Source organism: Vicia villosa, unplaced genomic scaffold (assembly GCF_029867415.1).
Source record: "Vicia villosa cultivar HV-30 ecotype Madison, WI unplaced genomic scaffold, Vvil1.0 ctg.000368F_1_1, whole genome shotgun sequence".
In the NCBI taxonomy this organism is placed as follows: Eukaryota; Viridiplantae; Streptophyta; class Magnoliopsida; order Fabales; family Fabaceae; genus Vicia; species Vicia villosa.
In genome coordinates this window covers 244019-262974 of record NW_026705169.1, presented here as the reverse complement: position 1 = coordinate 262974, position 18956 = coordinate 244019, and the positions used below count along the sequence as shown (strand labels likewise).

At 27.3% G+C, this 18956-nt stretch overlaps 1 protein-coding gene across 1 annotated transcript; it reads left to right on the top strand.

The window, feature by feature from the left end:
• Positions 1-8484: 8484 nt before the first annotated feature.
• On the top strand, positions 8485-14662 carry LOC131627568 (ferric reduction oxidase 4-like). The gene is made up of 8 exons (XM_058898408.1): positions 8485-8700; positions 8909-9017; positions 9096-9284; positions 9385-9619; positions 12643-12970; positions 13122-13362; positions 13443-14116; positions 14210-14662. The coding sequence occupies exons 1-8, from the start codon at positions 8544-8546 to the stop codon at positions 14347-14349; spliced, it is 2073 nt and encodes a 690-aa protein (XP_058754391.1). The 5' UTR covers positions 8485-8543; the 3' UTR covers positions 14350-14662.
• Positions 14663-18956: the final 4294 nt, after the last annotated feature.

Sequence of the window (18956 nt, the reverse complement as noted above, 5' to 3'; positions counted from 1 at the left end):
CGTCATTGATACTTTTTGATTAATGGAGACAGAATAATTATTTCTTATTAATCTTCAAAGGATAATCATTCTTTGATTAATCCTCTACGAATCCTTTATAATATATATAGTTTCTTTTTTCGAAATATGAATTTAAATATGAAAACGGAAAAGTAAATATTAACACAAAAGAATTCATTCTTCAGAAAGAAAAGACTTATCAAGCATTGTATATAATTTACTTCTCACAAACTTAAACTTATCGACCAATTACACTCAACCTACAAACTCGTCAATGTCACTCGACATCGCTCACACCCTAAGTCATTTCTAACCCAAAGTAGAAAGGACTACTATATCATCTCGGTGACGATCTCTCAACCACCTCAACAACATAGCAGACATCCATATCAATCGTATCGACGATCTCTCAACCACCTCAACAACATAGCAGACATCCATATCAATCGTATCGACGATCTCTCAACCGACACAACCAACACGGAAACATTATGCTTCGACGCCCATAAATATTGTTAGCTCCAAATCTATCTCTAAAATCCAGAAACTAACAGATAATCATCCTAGATAAGGATTCAAGAAGTCTATCTCTAAAACAACCCAAATCCCTAGCACAGAGCAAAAATCTAAGACAACAATCAACAAAGATTTGTAAAGCAAGCTTTATATAACGCCATGGGCGACAAATATACATGAGTTCAAAGTAAATACATATACAAAACCCAACTTAGAGAAATACATAGAGAGAAAGAGAGATAAAACCACAAATCTTCCGGTTTGTCAGCGCCGGTTGATGAGCAATCCACCTCCGAATCATCGAATGCACGACCCAAAGTTGTTATCTAAGCTAATCCTAAAGAAAAATGAGGTTGATGGAGTTGAGAGAACAAAAACCCTCTCCAAAAACTATACCCTAACAAATGAAATGAAATATAAACAAAAATTTGTTCCGACGCGTTCGCCCGGCGAGCCAATTGCCTCGGCCGGCAAACGACTTTATTCTAGCCACACAGCCTGCGCCACATCAACAAATGGACAAAAATATCTTCTTTCGCCCGACGAATGGAAGCTTCGCCCGACGAGCCAATTGCTCCGGGCGACTCACACCAGTCTGCAACTTCTTAATTTCTTCAAATGATTTCTCCTTTATTGATCCAAAATTGCATCCTTGAAGCTTTATTACTCAATGCTCCATACATGCTCAAATACCTACAAAATGAATGAAAAACTATTAATCGGTACATAAATGAATCAAAAACTCGGTAAAACACAAAATCTACATATTTATGTAATATATACTATAACTCGTCTAAATTGAGGAAGAAGAGAAGATAAGTGCCGCAAAACAATACACAAAAATAACTACAATTTGACACTTATCAATGATAAAAAAAAATATTATTCATTGTGAATATTTTAAAATACTCATGTAAACCAATGTATGATAAATGCTTAGTTCTTCAGGAACTCAACAACAATTTTTTTTTAAAGTTCTTCAAGAACTCAATCAAATATATATATATATATATATATATATATATATATATATATATATATATATATATATATATATATATATATATATATATATATATATATATATATATATATATATATATATATATATATATATATATATATATATATATATTAATTATTCAGGAACTCAATCCCAATTTTTTTTATGCAGCTCTTCAGAAACTCAATCACAAATATTTTTATTAATAAAAATAATAGTATTAGTAAATCTTTAATTATTTAAGAACTATAAAACATATTTATTATTTTTCTATCCTCAGTTATTCAGGAACTATTAAACAAATTCATATTGCTATCCTTCAGGATGTTTTATATGTTCTTCATGAACTATTTAAGAAATTTAATATATTTCGATCATTTAGGAATGCTTTATATTTTCTTTAGGAACAATATAAGAAATTCAATATTTTTCGATCCTTTAGGAATGCTTCGTATGTTCTTCAGGAACAATATAACAAACTCATTACTATCCTTCAGGGGTATTTGTTTTGCTATCCTTCAGGGATGCTTAATAAGTTCTTCAGGAACTATATAAATTTTGTTTTTCTATCCTTCAGGGATGCTTCATAAGTTATAATATATAATATCATATCAAAATTCAAAGTTAATAAGATAAAAAGTATAAAAGAAAGGATCAATTTTACCTCTAATAGTTAGAACTTCAATGTTTTTTCTTTTAAAGTTTGGTAGAGTTACGTGCTGATAACGTGTTATAAAATAAGGAGAGAAGATAAAAGAGAAGAGAGAAAGATGAGAACAATTCTGTATTATTTTATCGGTGTATTTTTCTACAATGAAATTAGTCCTATTTATAGGACAACATACAGACAATATAAAAAATACAAATTATTACAAATAAGAAAAAAAAATTATTAGGAGATAGTCATTCAATTATTCATAACAATATATATATATATATATATATATATATATATATATATATATATATATATATATATATATATATATATATATATATATATATATATATATATATATATATATATGAGGAGGGATCAAATTACACCAATATGTTACACTTATGGTTACACTCATTAATAACCTTTGATTTTATTTCAATCCAATGGTTCGAAATATTTAATTAGTGACTCATGATTCTTACTTAAAATAGTTTTATTCTATTTTTGGTAATTAATAATTTTGATTTTAACAAATTACAATTTATTCTTTTTCTCATAAAATAAACAAAATATCTCCTAATTTTGTAACAATTAAATCACACTTCAACTTTATAAAAAACGTGATTCTAAATATTTCATAAAAAAAAATCAAGATTCAAAAAAATTTCGTATTTTAAAATATATCAATTATATATAGAATTTTAAGTCAATAAAATATAAATTTATTTACATAAAAAATAGAAAAATTTGTTTAAAGTTAAAAAACATTAATATAAAAATAAGTTTTGATATTTGTAAATGTTAAAAATCATAAAATTTTAAGAAATATTAATAAGAATAAGTGAATAGAATATAGTTTTACATTATTATAAAAATTATGATTTGTTTAAAATTGTTAGTAAACATTATTATGTTCAGATTATTTATTATTTAGTTTTTTTAAATTTGTTATACATACTTTGAGAATTATTGTGTATTGTATTTAAAAATAAAACAGTTTTATTAGTTACATTAAGCGAATATAATATTATTTTTTCTTTAAAATAAATCACAATTTTTAGACCAATTTTTTCTTAGTAACAAACATTATTTTTTATCAAATAATGCTTACTAACAATACACATCACAATTTTATAATAATAATATAAAACTATATTCTATTCATTTATTATTATTAATATTTCTTAAAAAATTTATGATTTTTAATATTTGTTAATATCAAAACTAATTTTTATATAATTTTTTTTAACTTTAAACAAATTTTTCTGTTTTGTATGTAAATAATTTTATGTTTTATTTATTTAAATTCAATATGTAATTGATATATTTTAAAATAAGAAAAAGTTTGTTTTTTTTACTAAGAGTCATGATTAGGAGAGATATTATTTATATCATGAGAAAAAGAATTAATTATAATTTGTTAAAACAAAATTATTAATTACCAAAAATAGAATGAAACTATTTTAAGTAAGAATCATGAGTCACTAATTAAACATTTCGAACCATTGGATTGAAATAAAATCAAAGGTTATTAATGAGTGTAACTATAAGTGTAATATATTGGTGTAATTTGATCTCTTATATATATATATATATATATATATATATATATATATATATATATATATATATATATATATATATATATATATATATATATATATATATATATATATATATATATATATAAGGAGGGATCAAATTACACCCGAAGAGTTACACCACGAGTTACACTCATTCAATAACTACATTTTGAATTAATATTTTTTAAATTCAACCGTTGGATTGAAACATAATATCATATAGATCATACCTATAAAGTTTGAGCTTAATCTATAATGCTTTACTATGTCATTGAATTACATCAAAATTAACGTTATATGAAAGCTCATTTTGACGTTAATCTTTGGATATCTTGATCGTATAGTAAATCATTATAGATTAAGCTCAAACTTTATAGGTATGATCTATATGATATTATCTTTCAATCCAACGGTTGAATTTAAAAAATATTAATTCGAAATGTAGTTATTGAACGAGTGTAACTCGTGGTGTAACTCTTCGGGTGTAATTTGATCCCTCCTCTATATATATATATATATATATATATATATATATATATATATATATATATATATATATATATATATATATATATATATATATATATATATTTCTTTGTTTTTTAGAAGCAATTGTACGTAGTGCTACTGTGTACGTTTCCTTTGATAAGAATTGTACTAGTACCTCGGAAAGTGTTTTCTCTCTCTTAACTTTGTACTATATTGTAAAAATAACAGCAATGCGAACATCTAGCATTTTCCTATGAAACAAACACACGAAGTTTGTTATAAATGTTCCGATGAATTCTTGTCGGAGAGACTCATGTACACAAAACAAATTTATATTCTCCCACCAGCTCGTTAATTATTAACTGCAAATGTAAATTTTACATACGTTAAAATTTTATTGTCAGTGTAAACGTTTTGTGTAATATTTTTTTGGGTTAATGAACTTTTTGATCCCTCTAAATATTGCAGATTTCGTTTTTAGTCCCTCCAAAATTTTCCTTTAAGAAATCGTCCCTTCAAAATTTTTCGTCTAAACTATTGGTCCCTAACGTCAAATTTGCTAGAGATTAGCTACGAATTTAGCCACCGATTAGCTACGAAATTTGACGTTAAGGACCAATAGTTCAGAAAAAAATTTTTGAAGGGACGATTTCTTAAAGGAAAATTTTGGAGGGACTAAAAACGAAATTTGAAATATTTAAAGGGACGAAAAAGTTCATTAACCCTATTTTTTTTTTGAAGCTTATAAGAAATAATTCTATCAAAACATCTTGTGTATAAATATTATGATTGATTTTTTCTTCCAGGACAAACTAACAATATATTTATGTATATATTAATTAAGATTATATTTGAAAAATATCTTGTAATTTAGGACTTATATTTAGAACAATACTTTTCTTAATGTATATTTATAGTTAGTAGCGGGAGAGAATATTAAAATTTGCTTGATTTTGTTTTGCAAAATTATTTTGTAGTAACTAAAATTTAAAAATAATAAAAAAAATTTAATTGAAATACATTGACGGTGTAAAAAAGTTTCGCCATTGATTTGTTAAAAATATTTGAATTTTATTTTAATTTCTATCAAAGTAATTCATTTAAATTGTTATAATTTCCTGATGGTGTAAAATATTTTTTACACTTTTTTTTTTGGAATAAAGATTACTTTTATTAACCAAAAACAATGAGCTACAAACCGATCCTTACAAGGATCGAGGTAACAAAATATCTCAACAATTAATCTCATTAAAAAAATTAAAATAGATTTTAGAGATTCTAATTTTTAGTTTTGGAAATTGAAAAAAAGAAAAAACAAGAAAGAATTGTAAAATTTTCATTAATGAAAAATCTATAATATTATATAACTCTAAAATATTTTTTTTACATGAATGATAGTAGTTTATGAAAAATAATGTTTCAAACTTGCAAATAAATTTGTAGATAATATTTTCAATATATTTTTTGCCATATTTTATTATTCTTATATTTTTATTTATGTTCATAAAGAAAAAATTAATCGTTATATTTTTAGTCTTTTTTATTAAATATATTTATTTTATGTGTATTCAACTTGAATATTTTTAAGAAAAAAAAGTATTTACAATTTTAAATTAAAGATAATTAGAGGAATGTTATTTATATTAAAAAAACTAATACAATATCCAACACTGTATAAAATATACAATAAATTAATTAATTTATTAATGAAATTAGAAAAAAAATTTAGTTAAAAAATTCAATATATAAATTTATACACATCTTATGTTAAATTAGTTTTTTTTTAGTTTTTTTTTGAATATTTCTAAGATAGTAAATAAATAACCATATTTTTTTTAATAAGCAATTTGTATCTAGCGGATTTCGAAGCTGAGATTACACGCACCCATAAATAACCATACTTAATATATGTATAATGAGAATCAAATTTAAATTTATTTGATATTTATTATAATAATAATTATGACATATTTAGTAAATACTCATACTCGATAAATATTCATAATGTGAATACAAATATAAAAATAATTAATGCAAAATAAAACAAAGAGACAATCTAATTAACTCTTTCACTTATTTGTAATAGGTGGTATTTTTTATTTTTTATTTACAATTTTTATTCAAGTGGAAGGTTATTGTTGATCTCACATGTATGTTCACATGTATGTTGTGTGGAGATTGACTTGAATCTACCTCATATTTATTTGTTACTTATAATTTACCTTATAATGTCTGGTATAATATTTTTAAGTAGTTGGGGGAGCAGACAGCTCTTCCTAAAGAATCTATTATTCATTTTGAGTTTTTCTTATCTTTAAGAGTTAAGGTTAAGTTAAAATGAGATTTTGTTATGATTTGACTTACGGTGGTGTGGACTATTTTATTAGTGCGTAGTGATAAGTTATTTTCTGATTCGTCAATAAACGTAAAAGAAGTGTAGGAAAAGAATAGTTTTTTTTGTCATTCAACTATTTTCTTAATTGATCAACATTGAATTCACTATCCTCTTCTGATTGGCTTCAAAACTCCATCATGTGTCTAAACCTTTAGCGGATCTAGAATTCTAACATGTTTCAAACGTATTCAATGATTTTAGTATTGCTTGCGGTTATTTTGTCAGTTGATTGTGAGTTAGCGATCTGAACTCTAACCGAGTCTTCTGTTGGACGGGGATTCGTAGAGTGAGTGTTATCTCTCAATGAGTTGGTTTTGAGTCATTTCTGTTTAAGTTTTGTATTCTATTGTATTTTTAGATGTTTAAATATTTCTATTTCTTTTGATTTCTTGGCACTTCTTGTGACAGTTTAAGTGTGACCTCTATTTTTGTTGTGTTGATCCAGTTTTATTCATGTTTTACAAAATATATTCTTTTTTATAATAAGGTTAATTAACATCTGGTAGAAACAAATCTATCAAATTAAAATATATACTTTTATTTTGCTAACACTTTTATTAATTTAAATCCATGATGAAAAAAATCTATCAATTATTATCTGATATTGCTAGCACTTTTATTAACTTATTATAATTTTCTAGATGATATTAAATAATTATTTTGAAATAATGATAAATTTACTTATTTATTTAATGACCTTTTTACTTCTGTACATTGTTGAATTGACAAATGTATTGTAGAAATTATCAAAATATTACCTCTCTTCTTCCTATTTTATTATTATAAAATTTAATATTTTACTTAAAACAATAATTCTGTATTTTGAAGAGACAACTTCATTCTTTTGTTATTATTTTTTTGGGTCAAGAGACAACTCCATATTTGGTAATGGTAATGTAATAAATAAAATTTTGTTATTTTTTTTTATTAAAAAGAGTTAAATATGTTTTTGGTTTCTATAAATATCTCAATTTTCATTTTTAATCTCTATTTAAAAAATAATATATTTTAGTCCCTACAAAATTGTTATGCATGTAATTTTAGTCTCTCCTGTTAAATCAATGTGTATTTTTGAATGTTTATTTTGAAAACATGTTTAAAACGTTATAAAAAGTTTCTCTGAAAAAAAGAAACTCAAAATTTGATTTATAAGTCGAGGTTTTCATTACTTTTATCATTATCTTTTGAAATTTAAAAAATTCATATTTAATTTTTTTATTTTAAAAAAATTTAAACTTTGGTAAAGAAGTATTTTATTTTATTCTAAACATGTATGAAAAAATCATTCAAAAATATAAAAGTTTAAAGATAATTAAATAGTTTTCAAAATTTTAAAAAATCGCAAAGACTAAAACATACATAACAATTTTGTAAGGACTAAAATATATTATTTTTAAATAGAACTAAAAATAAAAGTTGAGATATTTATAGGGAAAAAAAATATTTAACCTATTAAAAATATATAAAAGGGTTAAATATGTTTTTGGTCCCTATAAATATTTCAATTTTGGCTTTTAGTCTCTAGAAAAGAAAAAGTCGAGTTTTAATCCTTATAAAATTACTTTTGCACGCAATTTTAGTCCCTACAGAAAGACTAAAACTGCGTGCAAATGTAATTTTTTAAGAACTAAAAGTCAACTTTTTTTTATAAAAACTAAAATACATTTTTGATAGTTTTATAGAAACTAAAAATCATTTGATAATTTTACAGAGAGACAAAAACATATTTAACCTTTTATGCAAAAATATATGGGATATTGTGCTGAGGGAGAGAGTAGTATAATAATGTTATTAGCTTCACCATAGGGTTCTGACTTTTCTATATATATACAAGATTCAGATGTAGTACACATTATAGAGACTCTTGTACTACTCTACACACAAAAGTGCATAATAATGAAGAGCCACACAATGTTCCTAATTAGATTCATTTTACTTTTGATGTTTCTTGGATCTCTAACAGTTTGGATCTTGTTGCCCACAAAGATCTACCGCAACACATGGACTGTCACCCTAGAAAACAAGCTCAATTCTACATACTTCAGAGAGCAAGGTAAATTAGCTAGGTTATTCTAATAACTTCATTTATATATATATATATATATATATATATATATATATATATATATATATATATATATATATATATATATATATATATATATATATATATATATATATATATATATATATATATATATATATATATATATATATATATTAATTGATTGATCATTACTTTAATTGTTAAATTGTTTTAGGGGTAAATCTCCTGCTTTTTACATTCCCTATGATGTTCATTGGAGCTCTTGGTAGTATTTATCTCCATCTTAATCAAGAAAAAATAACAAAAAACTTACCCTCCACAAGGTACCTAGCCTCTACATATTACTTCAATTATTGTTTAATTTCCGTTAGACTTATAAATATATGTGTGTGTGGTTTCAGTGGTGGTGCTCTAAAAAGATGTTTATGTTTCCTGAGACGTCCATTCCTGGTGATGTCTCCATTTGGAATAGTTTCAGCTCTGGAGCTTCTCTTTACATTCATGTTTGTTGCACTTTTGATATGGTCCCTTGCCAATTACTTATATATTAGTTTTGGTCATCTCCATATGCACAAAGTAGGAGAGAAAGTGTAAATAATCTAACCTTCTCCTTTTTATCTTTATTCTTAAATTAAATATGTCTTCAATTCTAATATAAAATTTGGTGTATATTGATTGATGTTGTATTAGATGGGAAGCAAAGTTTAGGAGTGTATCATTGAGACTTGGTTACATAGGAAACATATGTTGGGCATTTTTGTTCTTTCCAGTCACAAGAGGCTCTTCAATTCTGCGTCTGGTTGGACTGACATCTGAGTCAAGCATCAAATACCATATATGGCTTGGACATTTATCTATGGTTCTTTTTGCTGCTCATACCATTGGTTTTATCATCTATTGGGCCATCACAAATCAAATGGTTGAGGTATGTATTTTTATGTGCAATCTTCTTAATCACCACTTGTTTATGATAAGATAATTTGTTATGCATTTGAGGTCCCCATAATATATGTGGCAAGAAATCTATTGGCTCCTTTTTTTTCCAAGAAATCTATTGACAATATATTAGGAATATTCATTCACCTTTTAATACTACATATGAAACAATAAAGAACCTAACCCTACACAAAATAAGAAATAAGACCAAGATTTTGTTTTGGGAGTTTGGAAATCGGAGGGAGGAGAAGGTAATGTTTTGAAAAAGATATTTTTTGATAAAGTAAATTTTTTTTAATATTTTTAGAAAAAATTTATTTTATATAGAATTAAAAAAAAAAAAGTTTATTATTAATAAATTTTTAATTTTCTGAATACTATAACAACATAAATTAGATTTGAATAATTTGTCAAAACCGTGCAAAACTCTTTAAACTTTTTTTCAAATACAATTTTTCAGTTTTCAAAATTAGAAAATTTTAGTTTTTGAATAAAAATTATTCTTCCCAAACCTTCTTGCATAAATTTTTAAATTCTTTTCATTTAATTCTCCCTTTTTTTCTTTCTTTTTTCCCTCTCTTCCCGTCCAAATTCTTAAAGAAAGCAGAAAAGATTAAAAACAAAAGTTGTAGAGTAACCTAACCAGCCCATAACCATAACAAGTCAATTAGATGCTCTACAATTAAACTCTCAAATATTTATTTGAGTGGTTTCTCTTATCATATTGGTTATGGATTTTCAACTAGATCTAATAATTTTTTGATTTGATACTACTCTACTCTTAATTCTTGTCTGCCCATTGTTTTGAGTGCCGTTTAATGGCCTTTTGTTATTGTCTTTCTTCTTTCTTAGTTAGTGTTTATATCCTATAATGAAATAGAATTTGCATACCTATTTATTTTTATAGAGAGGGCACTCAAAACATCTTTTTAAATGATAAAATATTTTTATAATGTATTTAAAAAAACATTTTCTAAAGGCCCTAAATACCATTTTTTTTAACTTAAAACATTTTTATAATGTATTAGTTTCATAGTTATGAGAAAAAATAAAAAATAATAAGCAAATTATAAGCTCATTAAGAATGTTAGTAAACATCATTGGTATTTTTAGTTGTAGTAAAAAATATACAACTACTTTTGAAAAACTATAATTTATTTTCATTTATTTTTTTATGAAAAATTATTTTGTGATGAATCTTAGTTAAATGATAACATATAAAATATGATGAAATTATTTGAAATTTTCTTATAGCTTGGTCTCCTAAATATGACTTGTAGTTTTCCTTTTATTTGTGTCTGGAGAAATTATTTGTTTCCAAACTTTCAATTTATCAGATAAAAAACTTTTATTTCTCTTTTTATGAAAAGAAGAAATGATACACTATTTAAGAACATAACTTTTGTATTAAATATATTTTCATATAACTGATATTACTGACTTAAACAATCCTAGTCCTAGTCCTAGATGAAAGCTAAACTTCTTGTAACCTAAAATTATTCAAAATCACCCTAGGCTAGCTCAATAACTTTTTTTTTTAAGGACAATTATCGTATAGTTACGTCTATCACTATTAATATATTTTGTTTATAAAAAAAATTATTTCATAGTAATTCTTAAAAAAATTTAAAGATTAATTACTATACACTGTCAGTGTAAAATTCTTTACATAGTCAATGCATCATAATCATTCATAAATATTATTTTATAAGTAATTAAAATAAAAGATAAATTTTAATAAACATTTAACAGTAATAATTCATTTATGGTGTAAAACTACTTTACATTATCAGTGCATACTAACTAAATTTAAATCTTTATTATGTAAGACAAATAATGACAGTATTCAGATAGATGAGTTTATTACATAACTACACAAATAGATGTTAAATTAACGCTAAACTAGGGCCGAAAATTTTCCTACCCCAAACAAAAAATAAAAATCTACTGGACCAATATGAGACAGTAAACATAAAATCACAAATAAAAAGAATAAATTTTTAGTAGATTTCACAGGGTGCAGTTACCGTGCATAGATAAAAATCTATGAACCCTTGGATTATTGGATCAAATTCTAGACATCAATTGTTATTACTCAATACTTAATACCCACCACTCAATACTCAATACTTAATACTGGATTAAAAACATGATCCAATGACTTATGTAGGCTTATGCACGGTGCATAAGGAAAATCCTTATGCATATTAGCCAAAGCCGATTTCACATGTCTAGCACAAAACACACAAAAGGGACCAATTTTCCTAGTAACCACCCTCCGCTTGAACAAATTTTGACGAGCCAGTGCCAAATAGTTTATAAACCTATATTGATAATATTTTTATAAGCAAAAATTTGTATTAATGTGAGTACAAGGAGTACTTTACCCTAATACAAAGGAAAAACAACCAAAAGCAAGAAACATGTCTTAAATTAGTGAATACAAGCTAAGGGATTAAGAAACCCTTGAGTCCTATCATAATCAACATATCAGCTAATCTAGGATGCTATTAGCGTCCAACCTCCTGCCAAGACCAATTCAGGCAAAGGCTTAATGCCACACTTCAACTGTCACGAGACACAAAAGAAAGAGATCGGTTTGACTTTCTTCAATGCCTAAACATAGGGGACAAACTAGGTTACGAGGACCACCAAGAATACTATATTTTGCCAATTCATCTCTAGTTTGAGGCCTGTTGAGTAATGAGCACCAATCCTCAAGCAAAAACTTGGATGGAAGGAACATTTGATTTCCACAGACATCTCAAACCAGAAGATAAGTTAGGATCAATGAGAGAACCTGGGTGACCTAGAGAGTTTTTTTCTTCATAATTTTTGGCTTATAACTACTATTTTTTATTAGAAAAATTAATTAGATAACCCCTCGCCACCCAAATAATTTAAAAACCTATATTGATAATTGATAATATGTGGCTTCATATGCATTGAGAATAATTTGCATTCAGAAAATACATTAGTATGCATATAAATGTATTTTTTTATATGGCATAGATGCTAGAGTGGAGCAAAACTTATGTATCCAATGTTGCCGGGGAGATTGCAAGTTTAATAGCACTAGTAATGTGGATAACAAGTATTTCACGCATAAGGCGTAAGATGTATGAAGTATTCTTCTACACTCACCATCTCTACATTCTATATATCTTATTCTATGCAATCCATGTTGGAGTTGAATACATGTGCATGATTGCTCCTGGGATTTTTCTATTCCTCATTGATAGACATCTTAGATTCTTACAATCTCGACAAAATGCCCGGTTATTGTCAGCTCGCATTTTGCCTTGTGATGCACTTGAGCTCAACTTCTCCAAGAACCCTAGTAAGTGATAATCATAAATTCATTTTTGTACAACTGTTTGTTTATGTGGAAGAATATCACTATGTTTTGATTGTGAGCTATTTGAATATGAGTACCTAAACCAAGTTTTGAAACAAAATTTTCATTTTTTTTGTTTGATTTCTAACTTTAGGTTTATACTATAACCCCACAAGCTTGGTATTCATAAATGTTCCAACGGTTTCCAAGCTGCAATGGCATCCTTTTACGGTGACTTCTAGCTGTAATATGGAAAGTAATAATCTGAGTGTTACCATAAAAAATGTGGGTAGCTGGTCAAACAAGCTTTATCAACTACTTTCTTCTTCATCTTTGGATCATCTTAATGTTTCAGTCGAAGGACCCTATGGACCTCATACTAAACAATTTCTAAGGTTAGTATTAACTTGATATATACTCATAGCAAAATGCTTCTTCTTGATATATAGTAATCATCATGGTGTCTTTAAAACAGGCATGAACAAATTGTGATGGTAAGTGGTGGAAGTGGCATAACTCCCTTCATATCTATAATCCGAGATCTCATATTTCAAAGCCAACAACAACAATTCCAAGCTCCAAAGCTCCTACTTGTTTGTATTTTCAAGAATTATGTTGATCTAACAATGTTAGATCTTATGCTTCCAGCTTCTGGTTCAACAACTCAAATCACAAACCTTCATTTACAAATCGAAGCTTACATCACAAGAGAAAAACATGAACCTTCAATCGAAACTCAAAAACCTATTCAATTAATATGGTTTAAGCCAAACCTTTCAGATTCTCCTATCTCACTTGTATTAGGCCCAAATAATTTGTTATGGCTTAGTGCCGTAATCACATCATCCTTCGTCATGTTTCTCCTATTTTTAGGGATTTTAACTCGTTACTATATTTATCCGATGGAAAAGAACTCAAGTGAAGTGTATAATTGGACATTCAAGGTTATGTGGTACATGTTTCTAATATGTGCATGCATATGTGTATGTTCTAGTGTTGCTTTTCTTTGGTGGAAAAGACACAACACTTTAGAAAATAAGCAAATAAATGTAGAAGTTTCAACACCAACAAGAGAACTTGAAAGCATTCCTCATCAATCTTTAGTGGAAGCTACCAATGTACATTTTGGTGCAAGACCTGATCTCAAAAGTAAGTTGTGGGAGGGTATTTTGGTAAATATAATTGAGTTTTCTATATTTATATCAACTTGAAAATGACATATTAATTTTTTTAATTTTGCAGAAATTATGTTTGAGTTTGAATGCAAAGATGTTGGAGTCATGGTATGTGGTCCAAGAAAATTGAGACATGAAGTTGCCAAAATTTGTGCTTCTGGTTTGGCTGATAATCTTCATTTTGAATCCATCAGCTTTAATTGGTGATCCATAATATATATTGTGCATTATTTGTTTGTATTATGTGTGTATAATATACCATCTGTAAAATATCCATATTGATTCTTCGATATAATTAGTTAGTTGTGAACAAGTGCAATTGCACATATGCAGGTGTGTTCATGGATTAATGCTTTTTCTTCTTTTTATTTGTTGTTCTTCATATGTTTACATATTGAGTGGATGTTTCCAAAATTTGTACTTAATTTTTCTTATCAATGTGTTGATTTTATCTTTATTTTATTAAGTTAATCTTTTTATATTTAAAAGTATTTATATTATTGGACCGATATTTATTCTTTATCCATATGTTAAAGATTTGCATGTATGATTAATTCATCATGATTAACGTCAATCAAGTCATCTATTGCAATAAATGATTTAATCCATCCTTAAAAAAAAAATATTGAGTTCATCATCCCAAACACTAATGCATGTGAAAAAACTATAGTGTTGTTTTGAAGTCCTGGAGATGTACCTCTACCTCTGGTTGGATGGCACATGTGCCACGAGATAACCTGAAAGCTCTAAAAATTTCTCTCAAGACTTGGAATAAAGAGGTGTTTGAAAATGCAGATTTCATAATTATTAAGCCTGTGGAGACTCTTGAGACTTAGGATCTAAGGGAAAAAATAAATCACCTATCCTAGGAGGAGTTTGGCTGAGAAAAGTACGGTCTTGGAGAAGTTGTGGCAATTTCTCTGGGTAGATAAGGTGGTGGAGGTGTTCACTGAAATTACTAGGTTCTTTTCTGGTCATTTTTCGAATTGGTTCTTGGATAGGCAATCCTTGATGAGATTATCTTACCTATTTTCTTGTGATTTCGATGCTCTCTCTGATTAGTGTTTGAAGGAAAATATGGATATTATGATGGCAAGGATGCAGGGACGGACCTAGAAAAATTGTGTAGTGGAGGCAGTAAAATATTTTTACAAACAATTATTAAATATATAGTATAAAAAACTATTAAAAATAATTATTTTAATTTATAAATAATTAATATATTATTACTATAATATTCAATTTTATCAAAATTATAAACACATATTCAAATAAATATATACCTTTCGCTAATAAACACTGATATATATGTTATGTTATGCAAGGTTAATAATGTTTTCTACCAATAAATACAATAAATACAATGATCAATGATATGCATATACTAGTATATTAATAATATGTATATGGCATATGTAACATATTCACGAAGCTTTATTAAAAACTTTGTGGGGGCACCAACCCACAGACAGATTAACTTGGGTCCGTCCCTGCAAGGATGGAAGGTAACAAGAGTTCGGACCCAATTGGATTCAATTTTTCCTTCTTTAGGAAGTTTTGGGAGCTACTCAAAAAGGTTGTTTATGTTTTGTTTGATCAATTCTGTATGAATTCCACATTAGTTAGGAGTTTGATATCTTTGTGATGCTCATACCGCAGGTTGATTCTTCTTTGTCGCATGGGGAGTTTAAGCCTATATATATCTGTTAGACTTGAGACTTCACACACAAGAGTGGGATGAATTGTAGGATTCATAAAAAAGTGATTTTGAAAAACTTTGGGAAATAAAATCAGAGATTAAAAATATTTTTGAAAACTTAGCAGCGAAAAATAAAAAGTAGAAAATAAATTGCGGAAATTAAAGGAGTTAAGGGAAAAGAGGAACACCGAGAATTTTAGAGGTCCAGTCAAAACAAAAAGACCTACTGCTCTCCCTAATAATTGATCTTGAGAGTTTCCAATAATCTTTGAGAGCTTTTAGTAGGCAAGACTCACGAACCCTTATGAGATTTTATAACGGGCTAATCTCGAACCTAAACAGGAACTGAATCACACAATCCCAAACCAAAGCTTTTAACGGGTTTATATTCTAATCCAAATAAATCCCTAAACAGACAATATTCACCCAAGGTGTATACAAAAGATTCCCTTGGTGAACTTACAATTCAACTATTTCCATAATTACAAATATATCCTCACTTACAAAAGCACTTATGCTAAAATATTAGTGACAGAAAGTTAAATGAAACTAAAGAGAGTGAGAAAGGTGTGTTAAAACATGTTTCTATATGGAATGAAATGAGAAAATTGACTTCTATTTATAGGCTAGAGGTTGGCTCAAAAAAGAATTTCGAATAAATGCATTTTACGACAATCTAATCGATTGACACATATTAACAATTGATTAAAACTTTGAAATATAATCGCTTGTAAGTTTATACAAAGAAGGAAAAAAATATCTAGTCCTTGCGGCATCATTAAGGTGTTGTCCTAATCGATTAGATAAGTCAAAAATTTTCCTATAGCTATTTTGACTTCTCCCATTTCATCTAGCACAATTTCAATATGTTTTTTAAGATATTTTCTTTTGGTAAAAATATTTTGAAGATAATTTAGTGTGTGTGCTTTAGTCATGCACTTTTACGATAAAACCCTTATGTATTACATTTGCTTCTCTCACTGCTAAAATAGGATGTACCACAATACTTCAAGACTTTTCTAGATGCTTTCTCTTTTGTAAACAATGCTTGAGTAGCTTGAGATAAGGCCTTAGTGATATTCCATTTGATTTCCATCATCAGATAGCCAAGTTCATCAAACTCTAATGATTAGGTTTGCATCTTTATCCGCTTAAACGTTCAAGCTTGACTTAACATAAGACCTTAGTTTTCATCATCAAAAGTTGATGTCCTTGTTAAAAGCATATCACCTACAAAATAAGGTTCCACATTCTCCCCCTTTTTGATGATGAAAACACATCTCTCAAGGGAGGTGGTAAAGAAAAACAATACTAATATATTTAGAGTAATTAAACTCACCCTGAGTCAAATAGAGAATATATCCTACTCCCCTTAGAGTATACTTCTCTTCCTTTGTCGAAATCAAAAAGGTGGTAAAGATGCATTGCAAGAAGTAAATATACAAATAAGGGAAGTTTAGACATTTAGAGAAAAGGAAAACATTACACTCATATTATTACTAAAAATTCAAATTACAGAAGGGAAATTTGCTGAATGAAGAAAAAGTACTAAATTTTAAAAGATCACATAAGTGAGTCTATTTTGTGGCATAATTTTCACCGTTCCTTGATATGAGTTTCTTTATATCCTCAGCTGTCGTTTGGCAGAGATTAAGGATTCTGTATGTTTTGGTGCTCTCGTCCTTAGTTGGTTTAACATCTTCTTCTTCTTCTTCTTCTTCTTCTTCCTTAAACGATGAATCTTCTTCTATCTCTCCATGCTTGATGTGGAATCCAATCTCTTTTAGGGTATTATAGGTGATTCTATGATTTGTTGGTTCTTCTTTTTCACCTATTGTATCATTGTCGAATATGGCTAGAAGTTGTGTGATCAAAGGTCCATAGGGCAGTCATGCAGATAAATTTTCCCTACACCGGATCATATGGTTGAATTTGTTTTGTGAATGGAGATCTCCATACCTCTTACGGAAGTTCTCAGATAAGATCATACAAGTTTTAGGTTTAGGTAGAATTTTTTTACTAAGTTTGAGAAGGTTTTATCTGGTATTTTTGTGAAAAGGTCCTTGAGGGAAGCCTGGCAGATTAGGTGATAGGGCTTATGGCTTTTCAAAAGGTTTGAATCAAGGTACCAAGGTTGAATAACTCTTTAGGATAGGATTATCATATTTTCTTCTTGCTTGCGATTTATTAGCTCTACAGAAAAGGTATTTATTCTAGGTGTGTTTTTTAGATTTTTGGCTTGAGAAGTCCATGGTGACACTTATGACAAGAGGAAGAACTAACAAAAGAAAAGATATAGTAAAGTATGAGATTCAAGAAAAAAGTGAAGAGAGATATACCTATTTTTAGTGTGCCATATGAGGATTTGAGCGTGTATTCCTGGCAAGTATTAAATACAGATTTTGCTGATCAAAAATCAAATCTAAATCATTCATATTTGAGTCTCATAACCGATTTGCTAAAGGCTCTAATTAGTTAGATTTTCCAATTTCTCAGGATTATGTGAAATCTTCATTTGTGTTAGGATTTGGTTTGCTTGAGGCTCTAATCAGTTTGGATTTGATTTGAAAATATTTGTTTCAAGCTTTTCTAATCAATTTTCAACACGTGCTAACCGATTGGGCAGGGCCGGTCCTTTGAATTTGAGTGCCTTGGGCGAATGAAAAGAGTGGTGCCCCTATAATTTTTTAACAATAAATATATAAGGATAAGAGAAATAATTAGATAAAAAACACATTTTCATTTGACACTGTGCAAAAAGAATAGAAATATAAATCTTTGAATCAATATTTTTACTACATCAAAACATGAACCACTATAAAGAGACTTAATATTCTTCTTCTTGATCTGGTCTTTTTTCCTATTAAAAAATTGACCAAACCTTTAACATTATTTAAATATCATCCTCTTGGCATTTTTTGTTGCAAAATCGTTAATAATTTGTTCATAATCAAGATTCTTCAAAAAATTACTTTCAATTGAAATCAACGCAAGACTATTTAATCTATCTTGTGACATAGTAGATCTCAAATAAGATTTTAATAATTTTAATTTAGAAAAACTTCTTTCAACAGATGCAACACTGATAGAAATAGTCAATATTACTCTATAATCT

Coding starts and splice junctions, on each gene's coding strand:
- LOC131627568 (XM_058898408.1), top strand. CDS start 8,544: ATGAAGAGCCACACAATGTTCCTAATTAGATTCATTTTACTTTTGATG. Junction 12,971..13,121: donor CAACTTCTCCAAGAACCCTA/GTAAGTGATAAT, acceptor TTCTAACTTTAG/GTTTATACTATAACCCCACA. Junction 14,117..14,209: donor TGCAAGACCTGATCTCAAAA/GTAAGTTGTGGG, acceptor TTAATTTTGCAG/AAATTATGTTTGAGTTTGAA.